The sequence below is a fragment of the Neopsephotus bourkii genome, unplaced genomic scaffold (assembly GCF_033783945.1).
Source record: "Neopsephotus bourkii isolate Nb327-2 ecotype Australia unplaced genomic scaffold, CSIRO-AGI_Nbou_v1 NB_1292, whole genome shotgun sequence".
Taxonomy (NCBI): Eukaryota; Metazoa; Chordata; class Aves; order Psittaciformes; family Psittacidae; genus Neopsephotus; species Neopsephotus bourkii.
In genome coordinates, this window is record NW_026901776.1 from 7,339,428 (window position 1) to 7,358,396 (window position 18,969).

At 37.5% G+C, this 18,969-nt stretch overlaps 1 protein-coding gene across 2 annotated transcripts in view; it reads right to left on the reverse strand.

Moving 5' to 3' along the window:
- Window positions 1-18,969, reverse strand: part of HEATR5B (HEAT repeat containing 5B) — a 51,240-nt gene that overhangs the window by 30,644 nt on the left and 1,627 nt on the right. For both annotated transcript variants that reach the window (XM_061365871.1, XM_061365872.1), the window contains 16 exons: window positions 18,157-18,265; window positions 17,115-17,264; window positions 16,459-16,630; window positions 15,926-16,083; window positions 14,640-14,889; window positions 13,607-13,762; window positions 11,972-12,222; window positions 11,417-11,528; window positions 10,036-10,188; window positions 9,645-9,744; window positions 9,202-9,311; window positions 8,269-8,432; window positions 6,447-6,622; window positions 5,092-5,197; window positions 3,062-3,252; window positions 1,368-1,527 (listed from right to left, as the gene is read on the reverse strand). In XM_061365871.1, coding sequence (XP_061221855.1) covers window positions 1,368-1,527; window positions 3,062-3,252; window positions 5,092-5,197; window positions 6,447-6,622; window positions 8,269-8,432; window positions 9,202-9,311; window positions 9,645-9,744; window positions 10,036-10,188; window positions 11,417-11,528; window positions 11,972-12,222; window positions 13,607-13,762; window positions 14,640-14,889; window positions 15,926-16,083; window positions 16,459-16,630; window positions 17,115-17,264; window positions 18,157-18,265 — 2,518 coding nt within the window. The remainder of the gene's footprint in view (window positions 1-1,367; window positions 1,528-3,061; window positions 3,253-5,091; window positions 5,198-6,446; window positions 6,623-8,268; window positions 8,433-9,201; window positions 9,312-9,644; window positions 9,745-10,035; window positions 10,189-11,416; window positions 11,529-11,971; window positions 12,223-13,606; window positions 13,763-14,639; window positions 14,890-15,925; window positions 16,084-16,458; window positions 16,631-17,114; window positions 17,265-18,156; window positions 18,266-18,969) is intronic.

Sequence of the window (18,969 nt, forward strand, 5' to 3'; positions counted from 1 at the left end):
AAAAAGAAGCTACTCTAGTCTATGTTCTGTCAAGTAAACAATTTAAACCAAGGTGGAAGTATGATTCTGTACAGTTACCAGTGGCTTCAGCTTCTCAATCTGTGGGTATAAAGTGCCCCTACTCAAAGGTGGCACACAACTTCCTATTGCTAACACGTAACAGCCAGTCACAATTTCAGATAACCATTCCCTTGCAGAAACTTGCGAAATTACCTCTTATATCAGGCAATTACAACATAATCTTTGAAGAACAATAATTACAGACAAGACACATGTTCTTACTCAAAAAAAAAAAAAAAAACCCAACAAAAAAAACCCACCAAAACCAAAGGTGGTTGGGTTTTGGGTTTGTTTTTCTCCTTCTGAAGTAATTCTTTTATTCTAGTGCTATGATAGATTTCATGGGGGGGGGGTGGTGGTGGGGGAGTGCTTTTCCCTCTAATATTTAACTTCTTTAAAGACAAATGTACTGGTCCATCTAGCTCTCCCGTCCTCTTACAGCAGCATCTACAGATACTTAAGAGGGAGTAAAGGCATATCAAGACACTGACTCCTCAAATTTCTCCTGGGAGAGTAAAGACAATACATTCTCCCAAATTCCAAGTATTTTCAACTTTGGAAACTTCATGAACTGCACAGTGTTTATACTTAATTGACAGCTCCAAATGCATTGCTTTTTCAACGTTATATTTAGTCCCCTTTGTACTCTACCAGCAACCTTTAGCAGTCAATCTGTCCTCCTATGAGCCTTCACATGTCTACAGTCCATCGTGGACAGAAACTCCTCCCCACTTTTCCCTTACCTTGGACTTGGCTCTTACTAGTCCCCTTTCTGTGACCCCTAACTGCAGTAGGCTTGCAACAGATTTTGTTATCATAATATAACCCCCCAAAGATGATGTAGTGCCATACTCTATTCACAGTGTTACATATACAGAAACTGCTTGGCAAAGAAAACTACTGCTCATGACCCCAGACTCAGGTAACTCATGTTAACCATTAGCCAGTCATTAAAACTTTTTCTACAGCTAAGGTAAAACTAACACATTTTGCTTTGCAATTACGGTAAAGCTAGAAATATACCCACAGTGAATTACTCTGGTGCCACTGACAAGCAGACACTTGCGAGTCTGAACTGCAACTGCTTCCCTAATGAACAGAGAGGTTACATTTTGACTGCAGTACATATTTGGGATTCTATACTGTATAAGTTCATAAGTAAAGTTCCACTTTCTTCATGCTCCCTGGCACATGCTACATCTGTATGAGTTGTCTTGTATGTGACGCTCTATTAAAGAGCATCTGAACATGTTATTTTTTATTTAATCTTGAACATTTTATAGTTTTGTGGTGATTGTGGTTTTTACCTGGACTTCAGGAGAGGTTCCATCTTGTGCCAAAGCCAAAAGAATACTAACGCTGGTTTTCAAATGCTGTCCAGAACCTATTCCGCCAACATATCGATGGAGACAGCCCAGAGCCAAAGAATGGCCTGTTCTTGATACAACATCTCGAGCAGATTTTAACCTACCAATGATTAAATAAAAGGAAATCATGTAATTGACTCAGTTTGCTACAAAGAACCTTTCAAGTACCTTAACAGTGCAAATGACTAAAAGTTCTGCAGGCCACCTTGCAAGACCTTGAAAAGCCTTTACAACAAAAGCAAAACCAGTGTACTTAATCCGTATTAAACTGGATTACATATAAGACAAGCAGGAGTGATTTCAGATGAAGGAGAGTTTTGGAAGTGAAAGGCTACAGGAAAAGCATCTAGTGCTTACCAGTGTTTCATAGCAGACTAACTTAATAATCAGAAAAGTCATCACTAGACCACTGCAGTGAAAAGGAATCAAGAACTGAAAAACACCACCACATATTGAGAAATGACAAAGAAATCCACAGCTACAACTTCCACTGAAAAGTCAACTGAGTAACTTTTAATACAGCTATTTTCTTCTACAGCTGAGTTTTGTGACTTTCCCAATAAAGCTTTTTTCTTTTTCTTTTTTTTAGTAATATTTTATTAATGAAATTAAACCAGAATGAAGAGCATTCTAATGATCTAGTTGTATGAAGTAGTGACTTGTTGAGTCTTTTCCAGAATACTTCTGCTTCTGGAATCATATCATATACGTAACTTCTTAATTAAAACCTTTTCAGGGGTTCTGGAAGAGAACAAAAAGTGGCTATCCTAATTAGAACAAAGAAAGGTTTGAGGTTTTGTCCTGGTTGTCTGTATATGAGAGGAAAGTGTGCTTTTAACTGTCAGTGAACAACAAACTAAATGCAAATCTCAAATATAAAAAAAATATTTGACAGTGTGAACAGACCGGCAACAACTAGCAACCTGAATCCTAGATAAGAAACCAAGTAAATAGTCCTAATAATAGAAATTCAAGAAAAGATGGTAAAGGTGACGTACTTTATTACAAGATAAAATGATGGTAAAAGAGCTGAGCTGAGGCTATGCGCATACAGACTGGACAGCCAAAAACATGGGCTGCAGCCTTGAAGCAGGTGCATTCTGATTCACAGATAGGCTGATGTCTTAAACTTAAGCCAAAAATTGGGAAACATGGTCTTGTTATATCTACCACGCATCTTTCTAAAGACCTGGGATAAACATCCGGGGTGGGGAGGGCGGCCAGGGGGGAAGGTGGATTATATCTAACCATTAGCCAGCAGATAAATTACATCAATATGTAAAGGTGTTTTGATTAAACAGATCCACTATTGCACGATTTGTGTTACAAATGTACTCAGCATAAGCTGCATTTATCTATCTGAAGCAGTTTAGTCACTCTCAAGTAACTCATCAAAAACTATTCATTGGTAGAATTTCACATTCCAACTAGTTTAACAACTCTGCTTTTATTCCTGGAAGAATCACATTAAAGAAATCAAAAGAAGACCCTGGTTGAAGGTTTGTTAGATCTACATAATCATAGCAATCAAGCATGAAGAGAAGAGAATAATCAGTATGGTATTTAGTAGAGGAATCTTCCAAACTACATTAAATGATATTTTTATTTCCTTTTCTGAATCAAAACCAACTTACTTATCAAAACTGTACTGAGCCATTCTAGCTATGAAAGATGCTTCTCCAACCACTTGAGCCATTCTGCCAAGAGCTTCACCTGCTGCACATCTCAAAATAGGGTTAGGATTATCAAGGGCACCCATTACCAATGTCAGAGCAGATTTGCGGACTTCTTCTGGTCCTAAAGTGCTTTTATTCTCAGCTAAACCCTGAATGAAAAAAAAAAAAAAAAACATTAAAAAAACAAACATTCCAAAGCATGGGAGAAAGGGAAAATGTACAAACAAGCTTACGGTATTTGAGACCTTCCATTAAAAATGATGCACTTTCACTTTTTGTTTAGATTTGTGGTCATTTATCCTAAAATATACTTGTTGAAAATTTTTAAAACTCAGGATCAACAGCACAGTCTTACATTTACCAACACTCTGCCTATTTCACATACCAGAAGACCTGTTGCACCAGTCGTTTTTACCAAATGCATTACAGCGCTATGTGCACTCTGCTGCTACTGAATCTGAGCTAGGTTTATACAGGATACTCCAGAAAAAGAGAAGCTGTAAAATCTAACTGCAACATCTCTCTCTGTGAGACGAGGAAACTCCAGCACAGTTATGTTTCTGCAAGAGTCATTTAAATCACGGACATTTTATGTACATTATTTTTTGCTTAATGATCACATTGTTGCAAACTTTTATACAGCCTGTTATATGAATATTTTACAGAACAATAAACCATATAAATCAACCAAATAAAATTAACAAATAAATAAACCAAATAAAATTAACAAACAAATAAACCAAATAAAATTAACCACTGCTTCTGCAGCTTCTTCGGTTCCCATATTTCATTAATAGTACATCACCTCTCACTACAACTTTCACCAAGTCTTTTACATTGGGAAAAATAATTAAACACATGTAACGTACACACACTATGCATTATAGAGGAAAAAACTGATTCTCATTTTCTCTTCTGAAATATTCATTTCAGCTGAATTTTGACAGTTCTTTGGCCATTTAGCATGGTATTGGAAATTCCAGATTATCTGTCTCAAAATCTGCTTTTCAACTTGTAGCAACATGGTTCACATTTCTAAGAACAAAGCAAGAGAGATGCTGTTTAGCCAGTGTATTTTGCCATCAACTAAAGATGTGCAGCCGAAGTAACAATCAGCTTAAACTAGGCAGCTGATTTTGTATGGCAAAAGTGAGACATGAAGAAACTCATCCAATCTTGAGCTACAGGCTGGCACATCTACGGGGTAGCTTTCTCAGTGCGCAGGACTTGGTTGCTCTGCAGATGAACAAGTATGACAATGACAGGTGTTGTCCAACAGACTCGCGAATTGGAAACTATATAAAACAGCATCAAGAAAAAAGGAAACTCTTTTAAAAAACTGCCTAATAGAATGGAAGTCTTACACTCTAAGACAGTGTTCCACAAAGCCTTGAGGCAATGCAATTCACTGAAAGCAAGTATTTCTGAGGGATATCATTTGTGACTTTCTGTCGTCTAGCTTCCTAACGTGATGGCATGAGGCTGGATTTCCATGTGTAGATAGAGAACACAGACCTCAAAGTGAAGTCAGTGGGACTAGGCATAAGCTTCTATAATTCTATGCAATATCAGGGAGTCTTAAGAAAAAATTAAGACATCCAAAATGAAAACCCAAATCCCTTTTTGTTATTTTGTTGGGTTTTTTTTATATAAGCCTCATCTGCACAATACTCTATAACGTGAGGGCAGTTTTCAGCACGTATGACAATGTTTTTAAATCCACCAGTACAGTGCAAATAAAACCACAGGACTGAAAAATTAAGAAATTGTAAATACTATAGAATGCTGACTACATCTTTGCTCTGTACTGATAAATGCAGACAACAGCTTATGCCAATATCTGAAAAAAATTCAGTTCTGGCATTTTGAAACTTGAATGTTTAAGTGGTAACTTTAGTAATGTTCTTCTAACAACCTTTTGTATGGACTACAAATCGATGAATCAAATTGTTGAGCTTTGGCATCCATTACAAATTCACAAGTTTTACCTTCAAGGCACTAAGAACAGCAGTAAAGATATTAAGCTGCACAGCTTGCTGGCGAACACCTTTAGCCTGCTTGACACATTCAGCAAAGTGATCCAACATCTGTAATCTAAAACAAAGGAAAGAACATAATATTAAGTGATGCTCTTTCAAAATACAAACTAAAACACAGCTGGTAAAAAACCCCACACATAAAAAGGCGTTTTAAGTTCAGTCACAGAAGCTACACTTCAGGGACTGCAGAAGGTAGAAAGGTACACTTTAGGTAGAAAGGTACACTTTAGGTAGAAAGGTTGCTGTTATTCTGAACGGTCCCTTTGCTGCGTCTTTTAGCTCATCCACAGATGTTTACTATTTCTATTGAAGAAAACACCAAGAGGAAGGGAGTTTTCAGATACTTTTGGCTGTATAACTAGAAAGCTATGAGGACAAGAGTGGAAAAAAAGTTGCCTTTCCACTGCCATGCAAAACAGTGTTGCCCTCTGCATTCTTGTTATTGCTCCTATCAGTTTCCCTGTTTAACCTCAATTCTTCCCCATTTTACCATGCCAGAAGGTGTTACTGGGAGGAGGAGTACTCCCTAGAGGATACCAAGAACAGAAGTATAATGAATAATCTGCATTTTTAGCTACTCAAGAGCTTCCCAGCCAAATCTTTCCAAAGCTAAGAACTGATATAGATCAAGTTGAAATACTGCAAGCTGGCCTCAAGCTTACTGCAAAATGAGACTGAGTGGTAGGAAAATAACTGTTCCCATCAGGATTGCACTGAAGGATAATTTTAATTTGAAATGCATCTTAGAGCTGCTTTCACTCCATGCTCAGCGATGAATTAGCTAAACAGGATGACAAAAGTAGTCCTGACAACTCATAACTCTGCAAAGGTAATGCAAAACACAAAGGAAAAATCAGCTGAATTCCATTCGCTCTTTTTCATCACGGGTAAAATTTTTTGCTAAGTATAAATCAAATGGTCTTGCTCGTGGAAGCCAAATTAAATTCAATGGATAGTGCTGCTATGTTCTCAAGGCTGATCTGAAATTAATTACAGTGGGTATTTTTTCAGGAAATTCTGGTTGCAAAGACATTACTACAGTTACATGGAGGAGAGGAGAATCTGGTCTCCACCTCTGAACCCTAATCTTCAGAACGAATAAAACTGAGGAAATTGCCTTATTTCTAAACTGGGTAGACATACACTGGAATCCTAAGACACAATGAACACCAAATACTGAAACTTGAATTTAAAGACAGTTGATATTAAAGTAGATTCTTATTTTAAGAAAGAAAAAAAAAGATATAATATTATTCAGAGAACAATGCGTTAGATTCTGAAATTGAACACTGATGTAAACTGACCTATGTTTGTAAGAGACATGAGGAAAAACCACACCAAAGAGAGCCACAGATGCATCGATGACAGATACTCCTAATGGAAGGGGACCAGGTACAGCTTCACCAGCAGGAATACGCAAATAAATAGAAGATGGATCATGTTCCAAAGCACCACTTCCAGATGCACTATTTGGCTGAAGCTGCAAAATGCCACAGAATACCTCAGAATATACCTTTGCACATAAAATTTGTGAGATACTAGAGATAACAAAAACACACATGCAGTAGCTTACAAAACCAAAATGGCTTACAGACACCTGAATGCAACTGCAGGGTCCCCATGCATATGAACGCTAGCATTTACGGGGTCAGCTAAATCCCAGAGGGTCAAAGCAGTTAACAGCTGGATAAATGCACAGACTACTACTCCTAGTAGTCAGAGATGGAAATCAGACTACAGCAGATCAATCTTGGTACTAACAGTAGCTACCAAATCGGCAACTACAGTGTGACATTTAGTTACAAAGGCTAGTCATTCACTCTGAGCATTGAGTTCCCATACAGTATATTGGGTTAAAACTTAAACAGGGGAAGTTTAGATTGGATATAAGGAGGAAATTCCTTCATGTTAGGGTGGTGAGGCACTGGAATAGGTTGCCCAGGGAGGTTGTGAATGCTCCATGGCAGTGTTCAAGGCCAGGTTGGATGAGGCCTTGGGTGATGTGGTTTAGAGCGAGGTGTCCCTGCCCATGGCAGGGGGGTTGGAACTTGATGATCTTAAGGTCCTTTCCAACCCTAGGTATACTATGATTCTATATTAAATTATCAGTTTTGCTTGTAGCAATTCCCTGTACAGAAACATTTAGAAACAGAATTAAAATGACTAGCATACCTATCATGAAAATACTTCTTAACCATCGTTCTTTCAAGAAACACTACAGAAAAAAAAGCTTATCTTCATGATTTGTTAAATATTTAATCCTGAAACAAAATTGGAATCTAGTAGCTCTGCATTCTTCTTAAAGGTCAGAAAACAGAGCAAACATTTATAGAGACTTTCATACTGCTAAAAAATAAAACAAGAGAATCTGTGATGCACTACAGGGCTTCAGTTACCAACAGTGACTCTGTCTTACAGGTTAGAGGTAAAATAGAAGGGGGGGAAAGGGAAAAGAGGAGTAGGAATGCCCCAGAAAGCTGTGGATTGAGGACTGCACTGGTAGACTGGAAGTCTACTATGTCCACCATGACAAATTAGGGAATTCTATAATTTTTTTCTTTGACAAATTTCTGCTGATCTTTTCTCAGAAAGAGTTTCCCCTTGGTTTCTCACACCCAGTATCAGTCTCGGCTTTTGGATCTGTTCAATCCAGACAGCTGCCTGCTTGGAAACCTTGCCATTACTAGATAAGTCTGTGGCAGAAGAGGTGCTTTCAGCTCCCCCCTTCTTCCCTTTTTCTTGCTGTAACACCATTTGGAATACTGATATTTTGACAGCAGTTTCATTATAAAATTTGTTAAGTGGAACTTTTTTTTTTTACCCCAGAATAAAATAATGGAACTGCCAGACTGGGAAGATCAGGGTGGGGAGCGCTGCTTTGTTTTAAAGAAGTTAGGTTGGTTCGCTAACCACAACCATATGAGTAGCATTGTGCAATTTATATCTCAGCTATAGGCAGCTTTTAATCAAAACAGTTCACTATAGATGGAAGGACTCGCATCTAGCAAACCTCTGAAATAAGACTAAAAACAAGGCACGAAGTTTCAGTTGTAGAAGGCTTCCCTCACATACACATCACACAGACAAATACTGTAGATAACTCTATTATTACAGGGCTTACATTACCTGATCTTCAATTGACTTATGATCCGTTTCCTGCAGCCAAGAGCCAAGAAGAACGCTATCATCATAATGACAAAGAGACCTTAGGAGCGATGTGGTTGTATTAGCAGAGTTGTCTGTCAAAGTAAATTCTGCTACCAACTCTCGAAGAAGCGCATTAAATGATCCTAAACAAATGGACATTAAAAAGAATTGGTGCTGCTTCTTATCCAAAACATTTCAGCTATTGATTAAAAGTTCCAAATCAAAACATGTACCATTACTTTGATTTTACAAGTAGCAAGTAGAGAAGTAAACCCGACACGACCACAATTGAGGGCAAGGCTTCAAACAGAACCCTGGGCTCCCAAGTCCAAATTCAATGTTCTAAACAACAGATGAGGCCATTCCCTCCAGGATGACAATTCAGATTTTTGTGGGAATTTGCTCATCAACATGATGATGTAAATTTAATGAATGAAAAACAAACCAAAAAGCTAATCTGTCAGATCATGTGGCAAATCATGCCTGACAACTTACTAATAACAGCACAAATCTGGATAACAGAGCAGATATGGTTAAAAAAAAAATAAAATACCAGAAACTCAATCTGAATCTTCATTCTCACATCTGTCCTTGAAGTATGCTAATATATAGGGTTCTCTAGCTTTTAAGTAACAATATAAACAGCTAAACTGGAGTTCAGAACATGACCGCTGCATATCTCAACCCTACCAAAGGGACTGTAACTTTTATACTCTAAGCGTTACTTCAATATTTTGCAATATTCATACTCTGCATTTATACTGTCAAGACAATGTACAGAAGATGAAGAATACAGTACAAGACCCATGGAGACTCCTAATATCTATTTTGAATCATTTCTGCTTCAAAAGCAAGCACCAAAAAATAAAACAAAAAGAGTAATCTAATAAAAATTGCTAAAAATGTACATACCTTCATATGTCTTTGGAGGTAATAAAGCCAATATATCATAAAGTCTTAAACGGACCATAGCTGCACTAGCTTTGAGATGAGCTCCATGGGCTTTAATTACTGATGGAATACTACAGAATCAAAACAGGAAAAGAGGCAAAAAGAAATATTGCAGTTACTGAAGAGAGCATTTTCAGCTTTTCACAAGATAGATCTCCAGCTAAGACAAGAAAAGAGTGTTCAGAAAACTACTCTGAGTAACATTACTCAATTGTATTTCCAGAGGTAATCATATGGAGCAAGTTTTTCTAACATAAAATGCATGCTGCTGTATATTAGACACATGTACCTCCTCAGAAGCAGCTCCTAGCACTAGGTCAGAATATGAGTTAAAACAAATCAGTTTCAGTACTTCAGAGCCAGGAAAAGACAAAAGTGAAAAGAGAGCAAAAATTGTTACTTACTGTGACATCATTGTCATGGCACATTCTATGGGCGTCATCAATTTTCTGATCACATCCTCAGTAAGGAGCTCAGGACAGTGAGCAACAAAACTTCTCATAGCTAATAACAAAATAAGTTAAATTGAAATTTTACTGAAACAAATATAAAGCATGAGCAAGATAACAGATCCTAAGAGAATATTCAAAAAGCAGCAACTAAATATGGTTATTCAAAGACTATGCGACATGTTCATACAAACTGTGTGCCAAAACCAGGTCACACTGATGAAAATCTGACACATCTTCCTGCTTTCTTTGAAAATGAGTGAAGTTACAAGAGTTCTCTCTGTAATACTTAGGGTCTTGTTTTGGTTTACTGCACACTTGTGATCTTGCCGTTTGAAATCCTTACCGCAGAGAGCTCCAGCTCGGCCTTCCAGGGTTACTTGCCAGGTAAAAGAATCTCCTCTCGCCTTCTCTGCCTCCAACTCCTTGAGAGAACGTGGAAATACATTTCTCCAGAGCAGCAACATCTTAGGCAGATGATACCGAACAACAGAAGGACCTGCGCAAAAAGAATGAAGTAACAGTATAACAAAAAAAGCCTCTGTCTAACTAGTGAAAAATCTGTCATGAAGGCTTTTGCTCTTTATTTTTCCTCTTATTTCACTTTTCTTCGTTCTCTCCTGCTTGAGCAATGAAAAACCCAAAATATTCTTTCTCATTTCTATGTTGAAAATGTGGCAAATAAATACTATAGGTAAGCCTGCTTGTTGGTATCAGTACTGGAAATAGGAAATAGGCAGTTCCATACCTGGGGTCATGTAATACATAACCACTGCCAACTGTTTTTTTTTTACAATCTTTTCATTCTGACTTCTGTGATTACTTACTGCTAGTTTGAAGGCAAGCTCTGTAGCCTGTCCAAACTTGCTCATAAAATGAACAGAAAAATAACTGACAGCTACCAATTCTGTAACTAGTTTAACCACCAAGTTTAAAGAAAACTTCTGAAAAAGCTCTAGAAGATTCAGTGCAAGTGAATTAAAAATATATTGGAGAAGAACAACTAAAATAAGGATACACTATTAGAAAAACATGGCAGTAAGCTGGGAAGAAAAAAAGTAATAAAAGAGGCAATTTAGAGAAACAAAACGAAACAAATTGTATTTGCTGAGAGATCAAAATACTGCAGAATGCAACAGAATTTTATTATATTTTCCTGTATTAAAAAAAAAACAAAACAAAAAGAACCCCACAACCCACTGCTATTGCTGCAAAATCCAAGAGTATACATAGAACCTCCAAAATACATCTTCTGATATTTCTGTGATGGCAGATACGAACATAAGGTTGGCTTTTTTAAAAGACAGCTGAACAGCTTTTAAACTGATAGCACTTATAATCAGTACTGTTGCCTCTCCAGACACACACATGCAACTTGTTGAAATGCTCATTGTGTTTCATTTACATTCCACTTCTGCGCTGATTAAGGAAGGAAGATGAGGGGTTGCCCTTTCCATAGAATGACTAAAGACTGGGTTTCTAAAAACAGAGCAGAACTCTTTTTTTAAGTACCACACCTTCTACTATCCTTCAGCTTACATAAACACTAATATTTCACCTTTTCCCAGCAAAAAAAAACCAATGCCAAAATAAATCACTAATACTCTGTTTCCCTTGATATGTGCTAGATACTGGACTGATTACATGTAAAAACCATTTGCCACAATGGATGTAAGAAATGTTGGACAAGCATTAAAACAAAACAAAAAACATCCATTTTTACAAACCTAAAGTCATAAGTGCTCCAAGTAAAAGCCATCCAGCTTGAGTCCGCTGCAAGGACAGCCTGCTGTTTTGTGCAGCAGTTCGTAACAGATCCTCAGCAATACTGACCACCATCTGCAGCAATGATGAAAACCAATGTATTTTAAATACATAAATTAAGCCACTGAAAGCTACTGCAACACATCCACCCTCACAGACTATATATAAAGATATTCTCAAATCATTTAAATTGACCTTCCATAAAGAATGAATGCAGATTACACTTCATGTAGATGATCAGTGTTTTGCATATGACAATGCAGACAGGAATATTCTCTTCAGCAATTATTCATTAATACGCTAAACAAGAAAGCAAATTTGAAAGGGGTGGGGAGAGAAAGCTGGTAAATATTATAACTGAAATACTACAAACACATGCTCTGGCCATTGCTCTCTTTCTAGGCACAAGCCCAGTTTTGATAATGCTTTATGTTGTTACCATCACACATTTTGCAAAACTACTATTTCTAGACAAAAAGTATCTTTTAGTACACTCACAGATGAAACACTCATCTCACCTTTCCTTTGGCATGAGGAATACCTAAGGGACACTGATGCACACCACCCAACAAAGCAGCCATTGCAAAACTGTAGCCACTAACAGCTTCAGGGGAGGTCTTCAGATTGTTGAGCCTTTCTGCACATCTATCTAAAAATGGAGTCAACTGAAAAGGCAATGCCACAGCTACACACCGCAAACACCATGCGGCAGCAAGCCGAGCAGCCATGCTGGGATGAAGAAGAACGGAAGTTACTGTCTCCAACAGACCTACAGAAAGAGAGTTTACAGTTTTAGAGGTATGACGACCTTTTTAATATACAGACAACTAAATTGATACTAGACAGGTAACATGAAAGTTAAGAAAATCAGAATTAAAGTACTTGAATTTTACAACTTCACCTTCTTCTTCAAGAGGGAAACATTATTAGCATTATGCTGCCCCAAATCAGGTTTTTACCAGCAAGGCTGGAGCTGCCAAAGCCACAGCACTGACTTCTACTACTTGAACAACTGAAAAGAGGCAGTAATCCTACATAATGGAATAGGCACTGGATGAGATGATTGCTACAATTTTGACTTATTTTACACAGATTGCCAGTAACAGAACAACATTAAGACTGATCTTTGGGTTTGCTTCATATCATAGAAAAGCACATGCTACAGAAGTCACTGACTGCTGTACTCTAGTTTTGACACAGTGCTGTCTCCCACTGTTATCCTGCATCCTTCTACACATTCCTAACCTCTATGCCTACTTAATCCTGCTTTCTAACTGAGCTCTTCAGTCCAGTCCGTCTCCACACCAACACCTTCCTTAGTCCAGATCTCTAACTTTGCAAACTCCTACTTCAAAGCCCCCACTGACACCTTATCTTTTGCTTTTTCTGTAGCTAGTGCATAACTTCTCCTAGCTGCTATGAATAAGCAGGTAGAAATAACTCTGAGATAGTCCCCTCTGTTCTTACAGGGCACAGCAGCCAGAAGGAATTACTACGAGCACAGTCTTCCCCACACCACAGCTGGAGCAAAAACAGATGAGAAGGATGTCATATGCATCAAGACAACAATCTACATAATTAAATATCTAAAGCAGCTTGCACTTCAATTGGAAAACCCCCCCAACATCTGCAAACTGAAAAAAAAACCTCCAACACTATAGTGTAAAAGTGAATTCGGACGTCAAAATAAACAAGAGGAAAATACCATACAAACCCTTATGAACTTAAAATGAGACTATCCACAGCTTCATCCCAACAAAATACTCTTAACGTCCCCACAGAAATTTGGTATCTGAGGGCAATACAGCTTTCCAGGAGCAAATATTTCAGGCCCTCTATAGCAAAACCTTTTATTTCCTATAAAGCTATTATCAGAAACAAATCAATGCTAAAAATCAACTTTAATCACCCTAAAAAAGAGCTGCAAGCAAACTTGGATCAAAACAGTTCCTTAATACTTTAATCAAACTTGACCTAAAGTTAGGGTACTAAACACTAGAAATGAGCTGGACAAATGTAGCTACCTGCAATACTACAACGAATGCCAGTTTTATGAACTTATTTATTATATATTGATTTATTATTTAACTACATTGAATGATATTTCATATTCATTGCTCAAATGTTTCATCTATTTAAATTTATTTGCATACCAATAGAGGGTTCTTGAATAAGAGGAGATGCAGTGGCATTCAGACTCTGAACCAGACTACCCAGTTCCTGGAGGGCACACACCATTACATGCTGGCTTGCAGCTACATCAGCTGCTCCTGATTTATTTTCACTGTTAGTGTCATTCACTACTGCTTCTGCAAAAAAGAAAGAAAAAATGTTTTGCTTAACTTCCTCTTGAATCACACCTCACCATACACAGGATAGTTCAGTTTTGACATCAACCTTATATTAAAACAAAGGCACAAGCTTGAGCATAGCATGAACTTGCAAAGTAACTGTGTTCTGAAGAGAAACAGTTTTACAGCTATGAGCCAAATACAATCATCACAAGGCCACGAAAGACTTATGCCCATCATTTATTATGGAATGCAAAGCACTAAGAGGTAGGATTAATAGTATAACATACCAAAAGCAAGTATACGTGTGTGCAGCATGTGTATTGTATCTACAGAGAATAACCAAAATGATAATCTTGACATACCTAGGTTCTGCATATAAAATTGCATGCACATGTGTATGGAATAACACTGAAAAAGGAAAAAAAAACCCCACACCACAAAACAAAAAACAAACAAACAAACAAAAAAAAAAAACACCAAACACCAAAACTTGTAAATAATTAATCACAGCCACTAATCCCTCTTAAAGTTACCCAATTAAGTTCCTAGATCTCACTGCAGGTTCTTTCTCCTACAAAATATCCCAGAAGCAGCAGCTGTGACTTCAAAGAAAAGGGACTTCAATATCAATTTCATGTTTACATGTCTACTACAGTACAAATTTAGAAATTCATCCCCCTTATATGAAGGGAAGTAATAAAAAAAAAAGAAAAAAGAAGAGTTCTTCAATCACCAAATACATAACACAATTGCCTGCAACTTTAACAAGGTAGCAACTGTTTCACCTCAGAACAAAATTACTCCTCAAAGTATGAGAAAGCTGGAAAATGGCTGAGCCAGAATAACAACAGTAACTTTTAACTGGTCTCAAAGAAAGAAAAATGGCTCCTACCCACTGCCTTCATTTGTTTACCAATGGCTTGACATATATCTTTGGCAGCTGCAATCTGTGCTTTCTCCCCAAGTAAGCTGCCCACAGTTGCTCTCAGGATAAAGGACACGCATCTTCGAGAGTAAACGGCCTCCACATGGGTCTGAGTTGCACGAGGATGGGAGACCAGATCAAGTACATGGGACAAAAATGTAGCAAAGTTGCGCTCCAACCACTGACCTCCCAACGTTGTGACAAAGACAACATAGGCCTGCAAATTCAGAAATTACAAACAGATCCAATTAAAACAGAAATGAAAGACTATATTCAGTCACCAAAGACTAACACTACAGTTATACTCATGCATAATGCAGTACACTAGCAATACCAGTCAGTAATAAGCAACCCTAATGAGGCTAAACAGGATGAATCAATCTATTAAACAGGTCTTTGTTGTAGAAACTAAACTATTTTCTAGCGTCAAGAGTAGCCCCTATACCGCTATACATTCTGTGAAGCACTAAATACTCTGGATGTCAGCCAGAAAACCCAGTCCATTGCTCTAAATATGTGCCTCTTTAGAATTTTTAAGAACATATGTTAATAACAGCAGCAACATTAATGTGTTCTAATTCACAATGAAGACCAGACATTTCCATCAAGTTCACCTGAAAAGGGCTTAGAAAAGTAACAAGGGTTTCACAAAATACCCCACGATCAAAAAATCTGGATTCTGGCAAATTACTGCAGCATATTGAAATGTATGTCAGAGTGAGAATGCCTGAACTTGAAGAGATGCAGCTGCCACCTTTCTCTATCAGACAAGTGGAGCTTCCACATTCAGGAGATTTCAGCTACTCAAGACAGACATATGGAGTGAAGAAATGCAGTTTAACAAATTAGGGCTGTAAACTACCCAGCAGCTGAAAAGAGCACACACAAAAGGACAACAGTGTGTCCTCCCTAAAGAGAAATAAAATTGAAAAGTGGAACTAAAGTCTTCAACATACTAAGGTTTCCAGTATTTTTGCAAGTTAATCCCACCTCATATACACTGATTAAATAAGCTTTCCTTGGCACATATTTCAAGCTATTGTTAATGCACATCAATAATAAAGTAGCTTAGATGAATGACACTACATATACATCTAATAAAACAGGTGAGTCAAACCAGACTTGTAAGTAAACATATAAACAAGTAAGGAACAAAAGTGTGCATTTTCCCTACTAAAATGGTGACAGTTATGTATAAATGTTACTTTACTTAAAAAAAAAAAAAGTTAAAAATACTACAGCTCATGACAAACCTGGGTGACACCAACTCGCACTTCCCTATTGACTGATCCTCCTACTTTTAACATCTCTCCGCCACTCTTTAGGAAACCAGATCCTCCCCGCAGAAATCCTGTGGCCATAAGCTCCAAAACCTCCTCAAGCGTGGCTCTCTTCACATTCTGCCGCATCACTTTTGTAAAAAGAAAAGCTATCATTTAATGTCAAAGTTCCAAACATTACAAGTAATGATCTTGAAACCAGACTTATCAATTCAAAACTGTCTTGCGAACACAAATCCTGCCAATATTTCAGATAACAGCTTGTTTTCGTATTTAAGAAATAAGCTCATTTTCCCAGGTGATTTTTGTTAGTTTGCTCTTTCCTTCTATGACAACAGAGATTCTGCACTCATTTCCTCTTTTTAACTTAGAGTTTATAAAACCAAACAATCCACCTACAAGCTTTCATCTTCTGGAACAACAATGTATGATACAACACTGTCATGTAACATGGTACTAAAGGTGCATTTTGTCCACTTGGAAACAAAATTCAGAAGGATTTGTACCTGTTGCTTGTTTTGGTATCAGTGCTGTAGCCATGACCATCCCCAAAAGCTTTGACACTGCAACTCGCACACCATAGTTTGAGTTTTCCAGAGCTTTGAAGCACAGCGTTGCAACATTCTCTAGTTCAGCTGTCCACATAAACACTGCTTCATTCTGTAATTCCAGCAGACACTGTAGGAAAAAAAGACTTGCTGAGCACCAGTGGAGACCATTCTTACCTTTTATCTAAGTGTCAGTGTAATTATCAGGTTCATTCAGCAAGTATTTTAATATGAATATTTTAAAAGTTAATTTCCACACACACACTCTCCCACTCACCAAGTGAGTAAACAGTCAGAAACCTCATGGAATAGGTAAATAATTAAATAAAAATTAAAAGAGGAAAGCACAACAAAAGAACTGTTACCAAAAACTTTTCACATTGAGGCTCACAGCTAAGATATTTTATCTCATGTTTGTTTAAGAAGCAGGGAAAACAGTATTACAGTACCTCTGTTTGCATGAAGTAATTCAAATTATTAGTGAAAACAAATAAGGACTTACCTTGCCCAAGTAATTATCAAATTTCCTATCACAAACAACAGTTGCTATTAGACTGCAGGTACTTTACAATTACAGAACAAGAATATAGAGGACTGGTGATAAACAAACCTACCTTAGCCACTGCACATCGTACAGCCATAGATCTGTCCGTCAACAGAGATCTGGCATTCTTATAAATATCACGGTGACAAGAAGCTGCTGCTCCTCCAAGTCCATTCAGGACTTTCTGTAAGCTCATCAGAATTTCACTGCGGCCCTGAGACTGCACATACACACAAAAACATTTATGTAAAAACATGGACACAGTATTCATATTGAACCAGGTGCATAATTCTGCATTTTTCCTGCTTCCAGGCAGGAATATTTTTTGAAACATTTATAATACATTTCACTGCAGCCATATACAACTGACACCTCGCTGGTTTTAGACAGCAGTAAGCACTATACACAGCTTTACTCAAACTGCCTCAGTTGTCACATAGATTAAGATGATCCAACATATTACCCTAGACAAGATACTTCTGTCCTACCCACCTCCCGCCCCCCCACCCCAGGCTGAAACCTCGGGAAAACAAGGCAAAAACAGCTGGGAGAACAGAAATCCCAAGTAGTCAACAGCTTTCTACTATACCTGCACACAGGCAAGTAGTTACAGTGGGAGAGTAAAAAAAAAAAAAAACAACCCCAAAACACACCAACCAAAACACTAACCAAAAGCACACCCAACAGCACAGGACACATCCTCCCAGTATCATGACACGCTCTCTCTTTTTGGGGGCAATGTATCCTGCTCACATGCAGAGCAACATCTTGGTGCAAGACTCAAGTATTTATTATTAATTTTTAAACAACTGAAGGTTTACTCAGGGTACATGAGCAGAAATCCTAATGCAGTAGTTAGTAATGGTACATACAACCATTTTACAATTTTAATTAATGATGTCACTATGAAGCAACTACTATAATCGTATGACAAAACTCTAAAAACTCTTCTGCAGTAAAAATACATGCCCGTGTTTCACTTGATACTAACCATGTAAGTGATTTGCATTTTTCTAGGTAGATAATCAGGCATTCTGGTAAACCCTTCTGGGGGAAGCAGGTTTCAGTCTAAATGGAATCAAGACCACATATATAAATAACCTGCAACTTACCTCTGCACTTTTCAGAGATTTCAAAAGATTATTCACTGTTTCTGGGAAAGAACTACCCAGCATTCTGCCCATTTTTTCATAGAATGCTCCAACGCATGCCACAGCAGCCCTATGAAAGAAAGGCATTAATTGGTGTACTCTTTTTCTGTATCATGTAAGTGAAGATAAAATGCTCAAAAATGGTTTTAACCATCACTGATGAATACAAAACTAATTATCCCCCACTACTTATACTGTAATGAAAAACTTAATTAGCTTCTAAGAACACAAATGTATTTGAATGGCTATTACTATAAAATCTACACGTAGATTGTGAAGACAAGTATATGCTGAAATGTCAGCAAGAGTAGGGTTTTGTGTTTCAATAAACTGTCTCTTTTCCAGGCACCTGCAAGATAAGCCCTATCCCTTAATATATGCTCACGTTTCTGTAGATACTGAATGGTTTTTTTCCATGCCTAAACTTAAAATATATAAATTACTGCATAACGCAAGAACATTTATAGGCACTGTAAAAGTCACTGGGTCCATAAAAAGAGTTTTATAGACATTTTTCTTGCCTTGCCATTTGCGATTAGGATTTTTTTAAGTAACACTACCATGATTACATAACAAATTACTTCAGGCCAGTCAAGAAGCAGCTCCTGAAAACATGCAGCTTTTCATCATGAAGGAACAAGCCTTGTTTTTAAACCTGAAATTCTTGGGTAGATTGCCCTTTAGTAAATCTATTTACTACTGACTCATTATAGCCCACCCCTACTAATGAGACAGCTCCTCTGAGTAAAGAGGAACTGGATCACACACACATGC